At 38.7% G+C, this 16,573-nt stretch overlaps 1 protein-coding gene across 5 annotated transcripts in view; it reads right to left on the reverse strand.

Annotated features, from left to right (window-relative positions):
• The window catches only part of BLNK (B cell linker), a 107,242-nt gene that overhangs the window by 19,111 nt on the left and 71,558 nt on the right, over window positions 1-16,573 (reverse strand). For 3 of the 5 annotated variants that reach the window (XM_064463863.1, XM_064463861.1, XM_064463865.1), the window contains 7 exons: window positions 12,130-12,195; window positions 6,478-6,534; window positions 4,382-4,431; window positions 3,357-3,397; window positions 2,587-2,743; window positions 1,212-1,381; window positions 633-714 (listed from right to left, as the gene is read on the reverse strand). In XM_064463863.1, coding sequence (XP_064319933.1) covers window positions 633-714; window positions 1,212-1,381; window positions 2,587-2,743; window positions 3,357-3,397; window positions 4,382-4,431; window positions 6,478-6,534; window positions 12,130-12,195 — 623 coding nt within the window. The remainder of the gene's footprint in view (window positions 1-632; window positions 715-1,211; window positions 1,382-2,586; window positions 2,744-3,356; window positions 3,398-4,381; window positions 4,432-6,477; window positions 6,535-12,129; window positions 12,196-16,573) is intronic. The other 2 variants (XM_064463862.1, XM_064463864.1) reach the window with 1 other exon arrangement.

The following is a 16,573-nucleotide window of genomic DNA, read 5'->3' on the forward strand; positions in this document are numbered from 1 at the left end:
AAATGCTACGTAGGTCCAGCTGATAGCCTTTTTGTATGACCTTGAACAAATCAGCTGAGGCAGAAAGCAGCTCTCATTTTAAAAAAGGGAAACATCATTCAGTGTTCACGCCTTGCTGAGTAAGTTTGAAGCTGTCAGTATTGTCAGAGAACTGAACTACATACTCTTCTCTGTTTACTTTTCACCTTTGGACTGTAATAATTTCACTCTAAAACTAAATATACTTCAAATAGTGAGGTAAAAAAAAAAAAGAATCAAAGTCTGTCTTTATTTACTGAAAATCCAAAAGGCTTGTTCTTTTCCTGAGGCACTTCAGAATTTTAATGCTGTAGCTCCCTTGGATGAGGAGGGAGATCACATACCATGAAAAGCTTCCTGGTTGTACAAGGGCTGGACTTTGAAACAGCTGAGAGAGGCAGGAATTAAGCATGGCTTCCAATAAAGTTAAAAATAATTTTCCTTGGCCTTGTCATGGGCCAAAGGAACCAACTGCCTTTTTTGCAGGCTGCGTTCTCTTTTGTAGCTGCACCTCCACTCTTTGAACCCTAGAAACAGACATTAATTTGATCCATTTTTTCCTACCGCTGTTCCTAACACGGCAATAATTATTAGATTAAATGACTACAACTCACATCTCGTAGGTAGTGACGTGCTGCTTTCTGTGGGTTCAATATAGTTATCGTCGTCATTGTCCACTGGCACGATGTAATTATCCTATGAGAAATGCAGGACAAATCTACCAGTTAAACCTCCATCATAACAACAAACGTTTGGGATTGAAGCCCTGGCAGCAGCTTATAATAGTTGCTATTTCACAGTGACTGCTATATCAGACATTTATCATCCTACGTGGATGGGATTCTCCAAGACTGAAAACCCTTCAGCAAATTACTCCAGTTCTGGACCAGTGGATAAAAGCTCTCCCTTTGGTTCTGGAGTAGCCTTTGTGTTTGTGCTCTCCCCATTGCCTGCAGCTTGTTACAGATGAGCATGAACTATTCTGTGGCCTAAAGAGCCTCCCGAAGTAGGCAGCTATCCCCTAGGAATCAGCGTGGTACTCGCAGGTCAGTGCTTGTGATGTACAAAATGATTTGTACCACGGAGGCTAAGAAAGAGACCAGGCCACGGCATTGCTGTGTAGGCTTTCTTAACATTGGTGTGGGGTTATTAGTCATTGAAACCATCAAAACAAGTATATCCATAAACATTACCTCATCATCACTACACTCCTTAGGCTTCAGTGGTACTTTTGGTTTTGCAGCGTAAGACGGCAAAGGCAGGGATGGCATGGATGGTTTCTTTGGTCTGGACACAGCTGGACTGGGCGTACTTGGGAGAGGTTTGTTGATGGGGGGAAGCTGCTGGTGACTGGTGCGACTATCTTAACATGGAAGAAAACAAGAATTTTACTGAAAGTTACAGATTAGCCTCTGGACCATCTTCTACTGTCTGTGCAAACTAGTCTTTACTGTGGCCACAGCTCAGGACAAAAGGCAGATCTGAGTGTATGCTGGGCCTGATGTGTGCAAACTGGTCCTATTTCATCACTCAAGGTGGCGACCTAGTCCTCTGTATCAGGCTGCAGCGGGTGCTTAGACACTGACTGTTGTATGAACAACTGTAACTCCCTGGGGAAGAGGCGATGGCTGGGTGGTACAGTCCATTGGTTAGTATGTCATGTGCCAGTGTGAACTTCGCTGATAGGAAGTGAGAAAGAACATATCTGACATATGAGAAAAAACAACTTTTACAGCACAAAGGGCGGGACTAAAACAAATTATGCCAGGTCCTCTGGGGTGGAATTTTAAGCATTCCTCCCCTTTTCAAAGAACAAACAGGTGAAATGCTGATAAATTTCTGTGAGTACATATGTGACATTTTAGCACTTTGATGATTATTCTATAACCAGTAATAGTCTTGTATCAATGAAAAATGAAAGCAGTCATCATGCCAATGTTTCTTTTCCCCATGGCCCAAATCTTCATCTCACTGAAGCTAACTTTCGTTTACTTCAGTGCCATCTGCCCATGGCTGAAGAGGCTCAAAACAGAAAGAGAAAATGCCTTTATGCTGAACTGATGTAAATAAAATCTTGATCCTGTCCTGTTCTGCACGTTATTTAATCTCCTTAGTACCAGTCTTGAAGGACAATATGGAGTGAATATTTGGGCTGCTTTATCCTCTGTTTTACTGCTTTTGGAAAAATAATTCAAGATTTAGAAAAGATTAAGAAGGGACCTGTCTAGTCTTATGTCCTTAATCTTTGATACAAATTCCTGCATTAAATTACGCAGATGAATCTGGAGCCAAGTTAGTGATATCTCCCATATCTTTGCATGAATTTTGTAGTTAGTAGATACGTATCAGAGTCTCTAGGATGCATTATATTAAGTATTGCTAGCACCAATACTAACTTGTTTCATGCTGTAATAACAAATCATACCCCTGAAAGCTGAAGACCCGATTGTCAGAATGAAAAGCAAACTCTTGAGGAATACAGAGGTTAGTCCATTTGAGGCCATTTCTCTTCTGGTACTGATAAATAAGCAATTATCAAACTGACAGAGCCAGCTAGTCCATAACTACCTGCATATTCACCCCTAGAAATAGGGAATGCGGAGGGAATCTTCTTTTTCTCCTGCTCACTTGGAGGTGGCTCGTAGCTGTCGTCAGGATTCTCTTCATTGGGGACCACATACATCTCAGAGTCAGAGTGGTCATCTGGGTTTTCATAATCACTGTCCTAGAAAGACAGAACTTCCCATTTCTCATCTCGTAACAGACTTATGGCTTCATAGCAGTGTATGACACGAATATCCTCTCCATTTCCTATTAAAAGGGTACTCAAGAGCTAACTCCAGAAGGAAACCGGTCACTTCAGGCTGATGGTTGTACACTATGGCATTTACTCTGCATGGCTGATGACCATGACTTACTTCATTCTAGTGTTCTCTAAAACCTTACCAGGAAATTTTCATTTTTAGGAAGAAGTGGCTTTCCTTTCCTAGCCCCTCCCATCCTCCCTCCTCTAAATAGATGATCTTACTGGCTCTGAAATTACTGTTCCATTTGAGAAGTCCCTCAAATGGATGTCATGTGCTTACTTATCCAAAAAGCATAGCATCCATGGCTACCACTGATAGTGCTTCTGAGTGTACTTCTAAGTTGAATATAAAAAAATTGAGGTAGCGAAAAGTCAATGGCTACTTGTAAATAATGCTGATGTAACAAATAAGGTAAAATTTCAATAGCATTATGTTCAACCGCAAGCAGATGATTAAAAAAAACTTTTTTTTATTATTGCTTGTGCTGAACTTGTTGCTACAGTAACCTACCACCCCAAAACACATACTTACAAAATCATCTGACCATTGTTCCTCTTCATTGTCTGCATGTTCTAAACCAAACATTAGAATTATTAAAGGAGATGGAAGAGTGAACATAAATGTTTATCTTAAGTATAGATTGAAAAAAAAAAAAGTCATATTCGGTTAAAAAGAGTAGTCAAAGTTTCCTAAACAGTTCAGAGCAACACATCTGGTTTGGACTGCACGGTAAATTAAATTCCTGCTCGCTGTTTTTTTTATAAATTGTTTCAGAGCTGTTGGAAAAGTATTAGAAAATGGCAAACCGCACATGGCCTGAACAGCAGAGCGTGCACTTTACCCAGAGTGTCCTGCTAATGCACCCAATTTTTAAGTGGGAGTAACAATTTCTACGTAACAGATGTATCACTGACCTCTGGGCCTTGCACTTTCTTGCTTCTCAGTTAAAGCTCCAAGACAGCACACTAATTACAAGTGTTCACATTAAACAGGAAACAATTATCTGATAACTTGCAAACTCCGTCCTTTTTGCTTCAGTTTTCATATTGCTGTTTCCTTAACAAGATGGCTATTAACTCGTAAAAATAGGCATGGACTAGTTTGTGGGCAGTGCTGTGTGATAAGCAAATATAATTCTACCTCTAAGATAATTCGTGACATCATCGTTGTCATGTTAAGAGTATTAAGATTCTGAATCTGAGATGATTAATTTGTTCAATTTCTTCCCTATTTACTTTCTTCACAATTTGTGGCAGAGAGGACTGGATGTGAATTCTCTTCTGTTTTTAGAGCAGCCTACATGCAGAACGCCAGTAAACACTGATTTTGAAAGAGTAGCTACTTGCTACTCTTTCTTCATACTGGGACAACTTGCCATGATTTGCTTGCTTCTCACGTCAGAGGTGTGAACTATCTTCAGCATTGTTGATAATGTTATATTGTTCTCATTAAAAACAAATCATGAGGAAAAGTATAGCTGAAATACTGTTAGGCATATAGGTATCAAATATACACAGAAATACGGTTTAAATTTATGTTAATTAGTACAGCCTTACCTGAAGCATAATCCCTTTGTGGTAGACTTGGTGGAGGTTTTTTTTTTAGCCTGTAAACAACAATTATTACATTTATGATCTAATAGTAACATTCATTAGAAGGGAGCATTAGCCAGACACAAAAAAAGCTGATAACAAAAGATACCTGCAGCTGAAGAAATACAGATTACCATCACAGATGCTTAGCAAACAGCTGCAGGAGAATGCTTTGAAAAGCTAGAAAGAGCTAAGAAATTAGAATCTAATCTGAGATTATATTTTTTTGCTAAGAACATATTTTGAAGGAACAGCTTCCTTGCATGCCCACCCACCCTCCTCTTCATTTCCAATGCAGAAACAGATAGCCTAGGGGTGAGAGGTAAATGCACATCCACCTGAAGATGAAAACCTGTTCAGGCTCACAGAGACTTTGTGAAGACTATGGCATAAGAGAGTGGTGCAACATTCTCCAGTTGTATTTTTATGACTATCATTTTGCATAGACTTTATTCTCTGATTAATGTTTAAATATACACCAGGGTCTCTCAGGGCCAGATTCCGTTTCCACTTACTATTATTTTATGGTATTATGCCCCTTTTTTGGTAAATACTGTTATAATGGCATTTGTAATACCAAGTGAATCAATAGATGATTTGTAGGAATACTGAAAGGATCTTTGTGGCTATACATATACACGTGCATATGTATGTGCGTGTATACATACATTTAGCAAACAGGAGTATACATATATGTGTATACACCTATAAAAGTGAGTGTACTCCTGTTCATACATATACATATTTATATATGTGTATACTCCTGTTTGTTAACTAGCAGCTGTCCAGAGAAGACACTTGAATTAATTGGTTGATATATCAATTATTTCATTGTCCTGTAAAAAGAGAGAAGAATTTGGGTTTAAAGTGAAAATGAATGGCGCATGTGTGACAGAGGCCAGACTGATGGATCTGAAGAGGAAAAAAACTTTGCTTTTTGTAGCCATATAAAACATTGACACAATTTACATTAAAATGACTCTTCAAAGTGACTTTTTGAACATTGCCTGTAGCACTGACGGGACCTCACCATGGGCCTGAACCTTTGTCCACTGAATTGATGGCTTCCCTCATTCTTCTTCAATCAGGTCCTAACAAATTCATTTGCAAAATAAGCAAATTATTTTTTAAAAAAATTTTCCACAAAGAATTTAAAGTGTTTTCAGGTGGTCTGGTGATGTCTACAGATTTTGCTGTACCACAAGAATTTGACACTGTCTGTTTACGTCCTGAGCACACTGCTTCGCTGGCATTGATCAGGTACCAGTGTAACTCAGGGTAGCGGCACGCTGGCACTAACACATCAATTTACAAACTTTTCCTGTCTGTTTTGAGAAATGCTTTCACTACTTCTGAGTTGAATTCATGGAATACTGTTGTTCAGCTAGTCTCACGCACAAAAAAAACACCCACATGCGTGAATCAATGAATAAATGGTGCAGGCACTGCTAAAGCCCAAAATAACCCCAAAACAAACCCCTCCAAAAAGCCAAACCAAAAAGAATCTAGGCACATTACTTTTGAAGTCTTTACCTGCTTTGTTTATTACTAACAACACTAATGATAGATAGCTGCCTCCTCCAAGTCTAATTTCCTGCAGCATAATCTAACTTAGTGTACAAACAGTAAATTAAAAAGCATGCTCAACAGCCCTGCTCTTCTCTTCTGTCCAGGTTAGCACAGGCATGTTAGAAAGGAAAAAACCAGGGCCACTGCCAGGGTACATCTCAGGTCTTCGGGCAGACCAAAATCTATTAGCATACTTTGCAACGTGTCTATTGTGACTTGTTCAGAGCCGGTGGTGACTTGGAAAACAGTGGAAGTGAGGCAACAGTAAGAGCCTGTCTGGGTCACAGTGTGAAGGATGTGGCTTAAGCCACATTGTATGTTCCCAAGCTGCTAAGCAGAAGACTTCAACACTTCATCCCAGGCCCTGTAAATCCTGGCAGTGGCCCCAACAGAAAATGTGAATATGTTATAACGAAAGCATACGAAGCACAGAACAGAGGTCTGTGTCTAAGCAGCCTATCATGCCATTGTGCAGCTCTGAAATAGCATACCGATCCCAAGTATCTTTCCCAGTTTTGCAAATTAAGGCCACTTGTTCATTTTGGAACCTGAATATCAATAGAAGAAAAGAAATGTTTCTGTCACAGAGCTGAAACAGTTCACGGCCATATCTATATTTGCTGTAATCTCTTCAAATATGTAATTTATTCTAAAATTCAGATCCACTTAAAAATAATTCTCACTGTACTGGTATGATTTACTGAGTGCCAGAACTGAAATCTAGGCTCTTTGGAAGTCAATTGGAGCTTCGCTGTGCAAGAGCCTGACCTTTACCCAATGTGCAAACCACGATGCAAGCTCAAGAGACAGAATCTCTATGCCGAGGAGCGGTTACCTAGCTGTTTCGCATTCTGACATAGTTACCCACATAGATGCTCACAGAGGGACAGGTGATTCCGTCCTGTTCCTCTGAAGTTAATGAGAAAGGACTGAAAGAATCAAATGCCATCCAACTAAGCATACATATTCCAGTGGAAGACAGAATGATTTCCTAATATATCCTTTAACAGAGTTATATAAAATTATAGCAAATGCATTTTCCAAGTAAAATTTTCTAGTTGTACTCCACTCCATACTTATGTTACAGGTGGTGAAGTGTCTCTGTTAGCTGTGGTAAAACACAAATAATGCACGTTTCCATTTACTTTCATGGGACTAGTATTTTTCTAGAATTTAACAGAAAAATAAGTATTTTCCAGAGATTCTGAAATATCCCTGAGAAATTTCAGTTCTAAAGGAATCAATAAAATCCAAGTACATTTTTGAGAGTATGTTTACAGGCTTTAAAAGCAACATAACACATCTTACTATATACATTTTAGTTTCAACAACAAAAAAAAAACCCAGGCAGCATTTGAGACATCTCACATAATGGGGCTTCGATGCTGCTCACGCATGAACAGAATGCAATGCACAGAAATTCACAGTAACTTTTAGGAGAACAAACTATTTAGTTTTAAAAAACAATGTATTCTGAGGTTTCTTCCCCACTATAGCATGCTGAGGTTGATCCAACAAAGCATTTAGGCATGCACTTAACTTTTCTCACATAAGGAATCCTGTAGTAATTGCAAATATTAATCACATGCTTTAAGTTCTAGCATATTTTTGTGTTTTCCTGCACTAAATGGAGACCTTAAATGCACTGCAGCAGAGCTCTGGGTTTTCTGCTCTAGCCACACTTGTTTTTACAGGCTACGCCCAGAAAAGTAACCAAACGTATATAGTAGTAGCCCTTTACATGCACTTCCTCACTGGTGTTTCTGCTTACTCTCCCAGCATTTAAGAGGTGCCTGAAAACTCCTTGCTTTCAAGAGTCTTTCAATTTTTCTGTTGTTAATTCTGTACAAAGTCCACTCTCCTCTTACGAACCATTTCAACTGAATAGGTTTTACAAAATTTGTATTGACACCTTTACTGAGTTGAATATTTACAGTATGTATTAGCCGTAAGAGCATTAGATCTTCACGCTCGTGATTAAAATATAAATTAATTGAACTTTGTTGAAAACTTTTCTAGAGTTCCAAACAAGTGCAACCCAATGGACAGATAAACTTTTCCTGAGCTGTATTCTCATGACCTAGTGGAATAGGGTGTTATAGCTTTGGAAGTATCTGGCAATTGTACAAAAAATTAATCTGAAACTTTTCTTTTAAAGTGTTATTACTAGGTTTTTTTGCACGTTTTCTTTACAATGTGGTATGGCAGTGAAATGGCACACAGCTGTGATTTATTAATCTTTACTTTGATGAAATTTTGTTATATTAACAAAAATCCTGGCTCTCAAAACATTCTATTCTACTACATATTGAAATTGATGTTTCTTCAGAATACAGTTAAAATTAGGTTTCTTCTTCTAAGTGTGGTACAGCTTGATTTTAGTACTCTTCTTTAGTCCATAAAATACCACTTTTCCCTCTGCCAAGGGTTTTAGCATGGATGTCTTCTAGTTGCAGCTATGCAGGTTGAAGAGAGATTTAGTGATACAGCTTCATTTTTCTGCTTGAAGTTACACCTAAGTTATAAATGGTATAGGAAAATGGACCAGACAATTTGAAGTAAAAATTTACCCAACTAAACAGCTGGGCAAAGCAGCTGAGATGAAGATGCATTCTCTTTCCATTTTTCAGGTCATGTGGCAGATATGATTTCAAGAAGTGCACGTGTTTGGATGGTGCGCAGTTAGACGAGTAACTGCGAGTGCATGATTTCTGATGGCTTTGTGAAGGAAGTTTCGATAGGATGTGCCATTGCAACGAGGTGAGTAACCTGAACTTCTAGTTTCTTATTCAACACAGCAGGTCGGCACGTACCAAGACTTCAGGGTGAAATCCTGACTTTGCTCTATATGCCGTATGACTTCTAGCACTGGCTTCGATGGAGCTAGGATTCCATGGAACAAAGCCTACAGGCTTAAAGCTGATGATTTACAGATGAATGCTATGTCTTTACAGTGTTTCAAGCACAGGCAACCCTCCTGCAGAGTGAAACCTATGATTTCTCTGACTTCCCTCTTGTGTATTACCAAGGATGTGAATATGAAAAAATACCAAGGATGTGAAAATGAAAAAATAACAGCTCTCACTGTTTATACAACTTTGGCTGTGCCTCTTGCTTCTACACCTGAGTACATAATCCTCTCTGACATCATGACCTGCACAGCAGCTGGGACTCCCATATTGTAAATAGCTCTGCATGCTACTAAGGGCAAGCAGGTGAACGGTAGCTTGCAATGGGCAATATTTTTACTGTCAGAAATTTTGAGTCAGGATGGGGAATAAACAACAGCAACTTTTAAGCAATGAAGAAACAATCTGTAGGTTTTCCTTCCTTTCTTTCTGCATAAGCAAGAGCCAATCCAGGTTTTAGAAGTTTCTTAACAAATACTGGTAATAAGTCAAGTGTATTTCATAAGTACTTGATAATTTCTTTCAATTTCAGTAGCAGAGGCTTACAGTACACGTGTGACAACTGTAGGCTTAGGATCAGCAAGGACACTATTTGACTTCTCAAACTATTTCTACTTATAATAGGTTTGAATTTGAGCCAGAACAATGTTTTTTTCCAGCATATAGATGAATTCCAAATCTGTGCTACATAAAGCCAATTTTAAAAATACAATTTTTCCTGCTTCAGTCATGTTTAGATTCTTGACATTTAATAAAATAATCCTACAACTGAAATGGAGGAAGTGATCAATGGGATAACCACATTTTTTAGAAAAAGCACCTACTAAAAATCAGACAAAAAGCCCCCGAAGGGCACATTCAGAGGAATACAGCCAGTTCTAATTCTGCAAAGCTTGACATCTCTTGTACATATCCTTAGTCGCGTCGTCAACTCATGCTTTTATTTCAAGCTTCATTATGTGCTGGGTTCAAGATTTGAGTTCTGAAATCGTGCACATGTGAGAATTTTTTCTTCAATTTTTTAAAAAATAAGTTTCTGATCTTCGTAATTGCAGAAGAGATTAATATGACTCAGATGAACCATAGAAGTATCAGAAAGATTATATGTCTGTTTTTTTAACATCTCTATTTGTATTCTTGTAGCTGGGGGAGGTGAAATGTGAGCTTTGTGCTGCAATCATACCTTAAGAGAGTTTTTGAGCCTGTTCTTTTTTGTGGATTTTTTTTTTAATCTTGAGAGAATCAAAAGAATTGCAGTGTTATAGCAGCAATCTTGTATCTGACATTTAATGATGGCACCTCCGACCTTCCCAGCTTCAGCTACGTTTAGTTCTTGTTATTTTTCCCTTGTCTGTCCTTCCCCTCTTACTCTCAGGGAAGGACACACGCTCAGAGCAATACTGATTAACAGCAGAATTCATGTCCAGGCAACTATGGGAGACAATTTGTTGCTTCAAATTATAAATTTGAGATGCTCCTATTGTTTCTGCCATCTGCTTTTCTCTCCCAGATGTTTGAACTGGACCTGCTGCAACATTATTAACATTAACTACACTTAAACTACTACTACGAAGTTGTAAGCCACCCTTTATTACAAAGCAACAACAGTCAACCCCCAATCCCTCTCACTCCCATCCCCTCCAAAAACCCACCAAAAGCCTTTACAGCCTAGAAGCTCTTCCCCATGACCAGGTCCCAGGTGAAACTATGAGGTTTTTGCAGACAGATCTCTGAACACAGTGGCCTATTTACAAACGCACTGTGTTAAAACAGACACTTACATGAAGTTAAAGACCCAAGTAGTTGAAAGAGGGTAATTTTATGGGAAAACTAGCTTTTGTGCTTGTGTGGAAACAACAAGTACACATACCACATGACTGTGATTTACTGTGAATTGCAGCAGTGCTAGAGCAAAAGGGGATGAGTAAAGGAAAAAAGTGTTTGAGAATCTATCTGGTATATCAGGTGTTACCATCAGCACCTGCTCAAGGTTTGTGGCCAGCAACACAGCTGTGATAAGGAGGCCACAAAGAAGGGCTTGCACCCTGAGGTTACTCCTCCTGCCCTGGGAACAGGTGAGCCAGGTGGTTGCTGCTGCCCCTAGAAGTACATCCCCCTCCTCTGCCAGGGACAGCAGCTGCCCCACAAACACCAGTCCCACCTGGGCTGGCAGCAGGGGCAGTAGCTGTAGCCAGCCCAGCTTTCTGGAGCTCTTGCATAGCCAAACCACACAGAGCCCTATTGCTTCTCCCACCAGCCTACTGACCACTTTGTCTATACCTAGAATTAGCTCTTATTAAAGCCATACTCCTCCTTGAACTGAACCATTACGGTCACTTTTTAAGAACAATTTTAGACAATGATTATATGTGCCTCTTATGTACAAGAGCTGTATTGCTAAAATTTAATATGGTTGTCCTGGAAACACTGCAGCTACTGTGATACTGTGTACTAATTAACTATTAAAAGTACTTAGTACTTTTGTCCTCAGTGACCCATGTAAAGAAAGACATCTGAATGAGAAAAATCACATTCAAATGGAAGTTGAATGCAAATAAGGTATTACATAAAGAAAAAGCGTGCTAAACAGCCAATTGGTTTAAATAGATGTTTGACTGGAAACAGAGAAGGGTGTATTCATTTGACAAGGATGCAGAATTACTGGAATTTATTTCTGTGTATAAATACACATGAATATTTTATGATTCTCATATGCACGTGACATCCATATGCATGCTGTTTAGCACTTCTTACTGGAATAAGGATCTTAGGAAATGCTGGGTTTTGTTTTATGGGACTGAAACACAGGAGGACTTAGCATTTTTATGGGAATTCTAACTATGATGTCTGACTGGTTGGTTCAAGGTGGAGCTCAAATTAAAACTTAATTGCATCAGGTAGCCTAAACAGTGGCCTGAGGAGGCAGGCACACATCCCCAAACAACAGGCGATGAACATTCCTGAAGAATATATAAGAAAAATGCATTTTACCCAAACACTGTTTTTCAGGGCTACAAACACAATCTCCTGTTGGAGGCCAGTTCTGCAACTCCTTTGAGATACTTTTAATACTGATGACAAGTCTGCATGTTGCAGAGTGGACTGCAGCTTTTTACATACGCTGAAGTACATTCCTCTAGAATAATATGGTCCCATCACTAAAGTACTATACACTCTGCTAGCAATCTGAGCTTCCCCGAATTGATATAACTAGGACTGACATTTCAAACTTACTTTTTGAACTTGTTTATTATCCCACTTTCGTTTTTCTTCATGTCATGCACCATCTTTTGAAGCTTCCTGTAAGATATTAGACAAAGCCAGCATTAAAATTACCACGTTGTTGAACACCCATTTATATAAATTAAGGAAAACACAGGAAGTGCATTTCCAGTAATATTTCACATATCAAAAATGCTTAATGTATGTTCAATAAGTAGTTTAGTTGCTAAATCATTTGTGTATGAAGCTTCCCTCCCTTTTTAACAGAGCTCTTGAACATGATTTGTGTTCTCCTCCTCCTTAATACAATCAAGTGCAGCTTAAACAATCAATTTAAGACCAAGCACATCAGGAAAGAGCATCATTGCCTAAATGAATACTTTAGAATATTTCCAGTGTTAGCATTTTGTTCAGAACTGACTTTACAACACTCCATACCTATAACGGGAACGCTCTCTGATTTCTGACATTACACGAGTCATTGTATCAGTGGACAGTTTACCTCATTCCCAGAGTGTCTGCAGTTACAATAGGAGGGGGGAGAATGATACATTCCCAGGCCCAGGCCATCTAAGAAACCATTAGAGTATCTGTGACTCTGAGCTGTAAAAACTTGTGATCTCAGGACTGCAGTTATGTGGACTGATATCTGGAATCAAAAACTGTTTTTAGTCAAGCTGCACTGACCTAATTAAACTTACTTTATTTTAATTAAATATCTCATTTTCCACTCAGCAAGCATCATTTAGAATCCCACCTCCCTTCTCATTTAAAGAAAATGACACCACCAAAATCAAGGCAAGATCAGGTGAAAGCCATTGAAAGTCTGGTCATGCTAGAAACTTCTATAGCACGTATATATATTTTTAGTTTCTTCACACAGTGCATGTTCTTTCTGTTCACCTAAACTAAGTATCTTTTATTAGACCTGAGCTGAAGATCACTGCCAATATAGGAAAGCAATGATTTTTTTTTTAAAAAAGGGCTTAAAAATTTTTTGCCTTCCATTCTTCATTATAAGTTGTCTATTTCATTCTGTTTTAGTCTTGCCTACCTCATGTCTGATGCACGATCAGGCTACCAAAAGACTCTTGGAAGCTCTGGTTACAAAAACAAGTGCAAACAAAATAATCTTTCCCTTTTTTAAAAGCTTTCTTTAAACGTTATGCAGAAGGTTAAGTAACATGTGGAGCATTGCTAAAAAGAAACCATCTTCATCATCAGTAATTACAGCTGCCTCTTAAAAACAAAAACAACTTCTTCAAAGGAAATTGGCATTTGGTGACAATTAGCTACAAAAAAAAAAATCAGGAAATAACTGCACAAATATCATGTGATTATTCCTCTGCAGTCCGTGGTTCAGGCTGAGCAGACATATAGCCACTCAAGGCATCAGGTAGCAATAGAGCGGGAGGCTTATGCCAACAGGGACCTTCCTACCTCTGCTGCTGATTTTATAGCAACTGCGGTAACTAGTGACAATTAATCCCACTTTATAAGACTTGCTTAAAAAAGACAGTTAAATAACTGACTACTTGTCAGTTTTTTGAATCCTGAAATAAATAACAAAGTCTTAACAAAATTTACTAACAGGACAAAAAAGTCTGACCCTTTCATTTACGTTGGCTGTTATTCAAGGATATTCCACATTTTCAGCAGCCCTGTAACACAAGCACATGGAGTATCCTGCTCTGACAGGTTAGAGATCATGTGTCTGACACTTAAATAATATTCCCAGAGACTACACCTTTGCTCAATTTGACTTGACAAACAATTCAACCTATTCTTTTTAGGTTCTCAACTCAGCAGGAAAAGAATAATGAGAATGACTGACTACATTCACAAGCACATATTTTGCTCAAAACTCATACTATTAATTTACAACAAAAGGATACAGTGTTACCTGCTGATATAAAAATTACTTATAGATGTGAGAAACAGGTGCATAGCAAAATGTTTCAAGATTTCCTGCAACAACGCACTACATTTATGAGAACAGCTTGGACTATTATTTAAACTAACCAGATTAAATCTGCAAATCTGGGGTGAAGATCTCAGAACTACTTCTCCTTTTTCTGCGGGGTTTGGTTCCCCCCCCCCCCCCCCCCAATAGATTCAACTTCTGGTTACGCTTGAAACATCACAAATAGCCATCTTCCGCAGTTTACTCTTTCTGTCTTGTGCCCCAGCTGGCACCTGCCCATGTCTATAAATGAAAAGTAATGAGGAATGAAAAGGATGAGAGGAGATTTAAATGGTTTAGTTCTAGTTTGGGGAGAATGGTTGTTTGCAAGTGTCTTCATCCTTTTTCAGAAATGCTTGCCAGCCTTTAATTAGAAATGTATGTAAGCATGGGTTGGTTTTCTTCCAGTACATATTGTTTGTTAGAGGTAGGACCCCAACAAAAACTAACCAACCAACCTAACGGTAGATTTAGATCTGAATATTGTTTATTGCTCATCTCTATGTTTACAATGGTAAAATTATGGCTTTATTTTGAAAAAAGGTGTTTCATTTTTCACATGACTCTTTATATTGTCACTTTGGTCTCTAAACCCTGCCCCCCCAGCCCCCCCAATAAAACCCACCCCAAGATTTATAACTGTGAGTACCCATAACAGTTTGCTTTTAGTTTGATCACACTTAGGTGAACTGATTAGACTATCACAGGTATTCCATGTGCACTGAAAAAGGCTATAGTTTAAAAGAGAATTTTAATACATATTTCCGTTTTTAAAAAAATGCATTTAAATTAGAGATAATCACATGTGCCCCCACTAGTACGATCAGCGCTTTTTCCCAATGCAGATGGACCAAAATAAAAACATTCCTATTTTTGCTCTGCCTCTTATTCCTCATTCTTTTTCTGGAACCATTTCATTTTCTGATTATCACAATACAAATTGTGATTAATTAGGGAGCATCTAATATGTATTTGTGTAATGTTTATGTTATGTAGCTCTTGGAGTTGCTAGAATACGTAGTTTGTTGCCTCCAGACAACTTGTATCAAGCTTGTGAGACCAAGCAGATAACCAGCACACTATATAGCGTAGGAAGTCATCAAGCACGGATGACCTCCACTTAAAGTAAAATCCCCTTTGACCCATAAAGTTGAACAAGCTGCAAAGACTTCTCTGTCCAGTTAGCTAGAGGCTGACATTTCTTGAAATGCTAGCCGATATAATAGGCTACAACTGACAAGTTTTACAAGGAACTGACTTGTGATTTTAGAGAGACAGTAGAAAATATGAGAGGCGGATAGCAAAGTCTATAGCAAGAGGATTCTCCAAATCTTAGGGGTCTCAAACCCAAGCCCAAAGGCCATTCCAGAGCGATGAGGAAAGCAAAGCTCAGAAGGGCATTTATACACTTAACATTTTGCCTGAATTTGCCTATCTGACTAGTATCAAATACTTTTTGTCTGGCTCTTCAATACTTTACTTAAGACAATACCCCAAGTACGATGGTTCATTGTGGGAAAAACTTGTCAGAGGAGCAGCCCTGAGAGTATCTAGGAAATGGAGGCTACCATGGCCCAATGAGGGCAGCCCTTGCTTCGGGTACGTAACTACAACCTTCTTTCTTCACATGTCTGAGTCAGGACCTCGTCACCAACTAATGCTTATTCTCTAGTTATTCTCTTGGGATGAACAGACACTAGAAACATTCAAGGACCTCAATCAGCTAATACTGTAAATGAAAATAAGTAACGCTAGTTTTACCTCGCTTTGCAGTTAAAGATAATTCAGAGGTCAAACTTAAGAGTTGTTTCACTACAAGCACCAACTCTTCATTCAACTTGGCTGAGAGCTTTTTATATAAAATCCAGCTTGCAGATAAAGGTGCAGTCTGAAAACACTTTTCAGCAGTAAGTAGCTATTTTGAGATCCAGTTTAATTTTGACAGGTACAGACTGGATGCGAGCCTTTGATCAGGAACTCACCGCACAAAGAATAGATTTTCAAACTTCTGCAGGTGAGAAGTTTGCAAGTCTTGGCTCTAGGTGCTTCTAAAAAGTTTTAGGTTACTAACAAATACATTAGAAATTCTACATGTTGGAGGGGAGAACACAAAAAGGACTGTTCAGTGAATCCTAAATGCAAACACTTTTTAGTCCTGTGTTGCTATTTTCCATATCTTATCAATTTTGACCTCCAGCAAATCAGATTATCAGAGGGGTCACTAGCTGTAATACATATGTAAAAGAAGGCGGAAAGGTCTACCGCTGCAAATACAATGCACCCTGAAAGAAAAATTTGCTGTGTCATAAAATACCTAGCTGTGCTTCAAGGACTGGTAGAGCCGCCTTGAGATAAAACAAGATGAAAAAAAAAAAAATCACTCTCCCTTTGATCTGGTCACAGCTCAGCATATGAGGAATGCATGTCAAGTGAAGGGTGACGGGTGGGCCTGACCTGTGACACACCCCCACTCAAACATCAGGTGAAAGCTTT

This window comes from Phalacrocorax carbo, chromosome 12 (assembly GCF_963921805.1).
Source record: "Phalacrocorax carbo chromosome 12, bPhaCar2.1, whole genome shotgun sequence".
In the NCBI taxonomy this organism is placed as follows: Eukaryota; Metazoa; Chordata; class Aves; order Suliformes; family Phalacrocoracidae; genus Phalacrocorax; species Phalacrocorax carbo.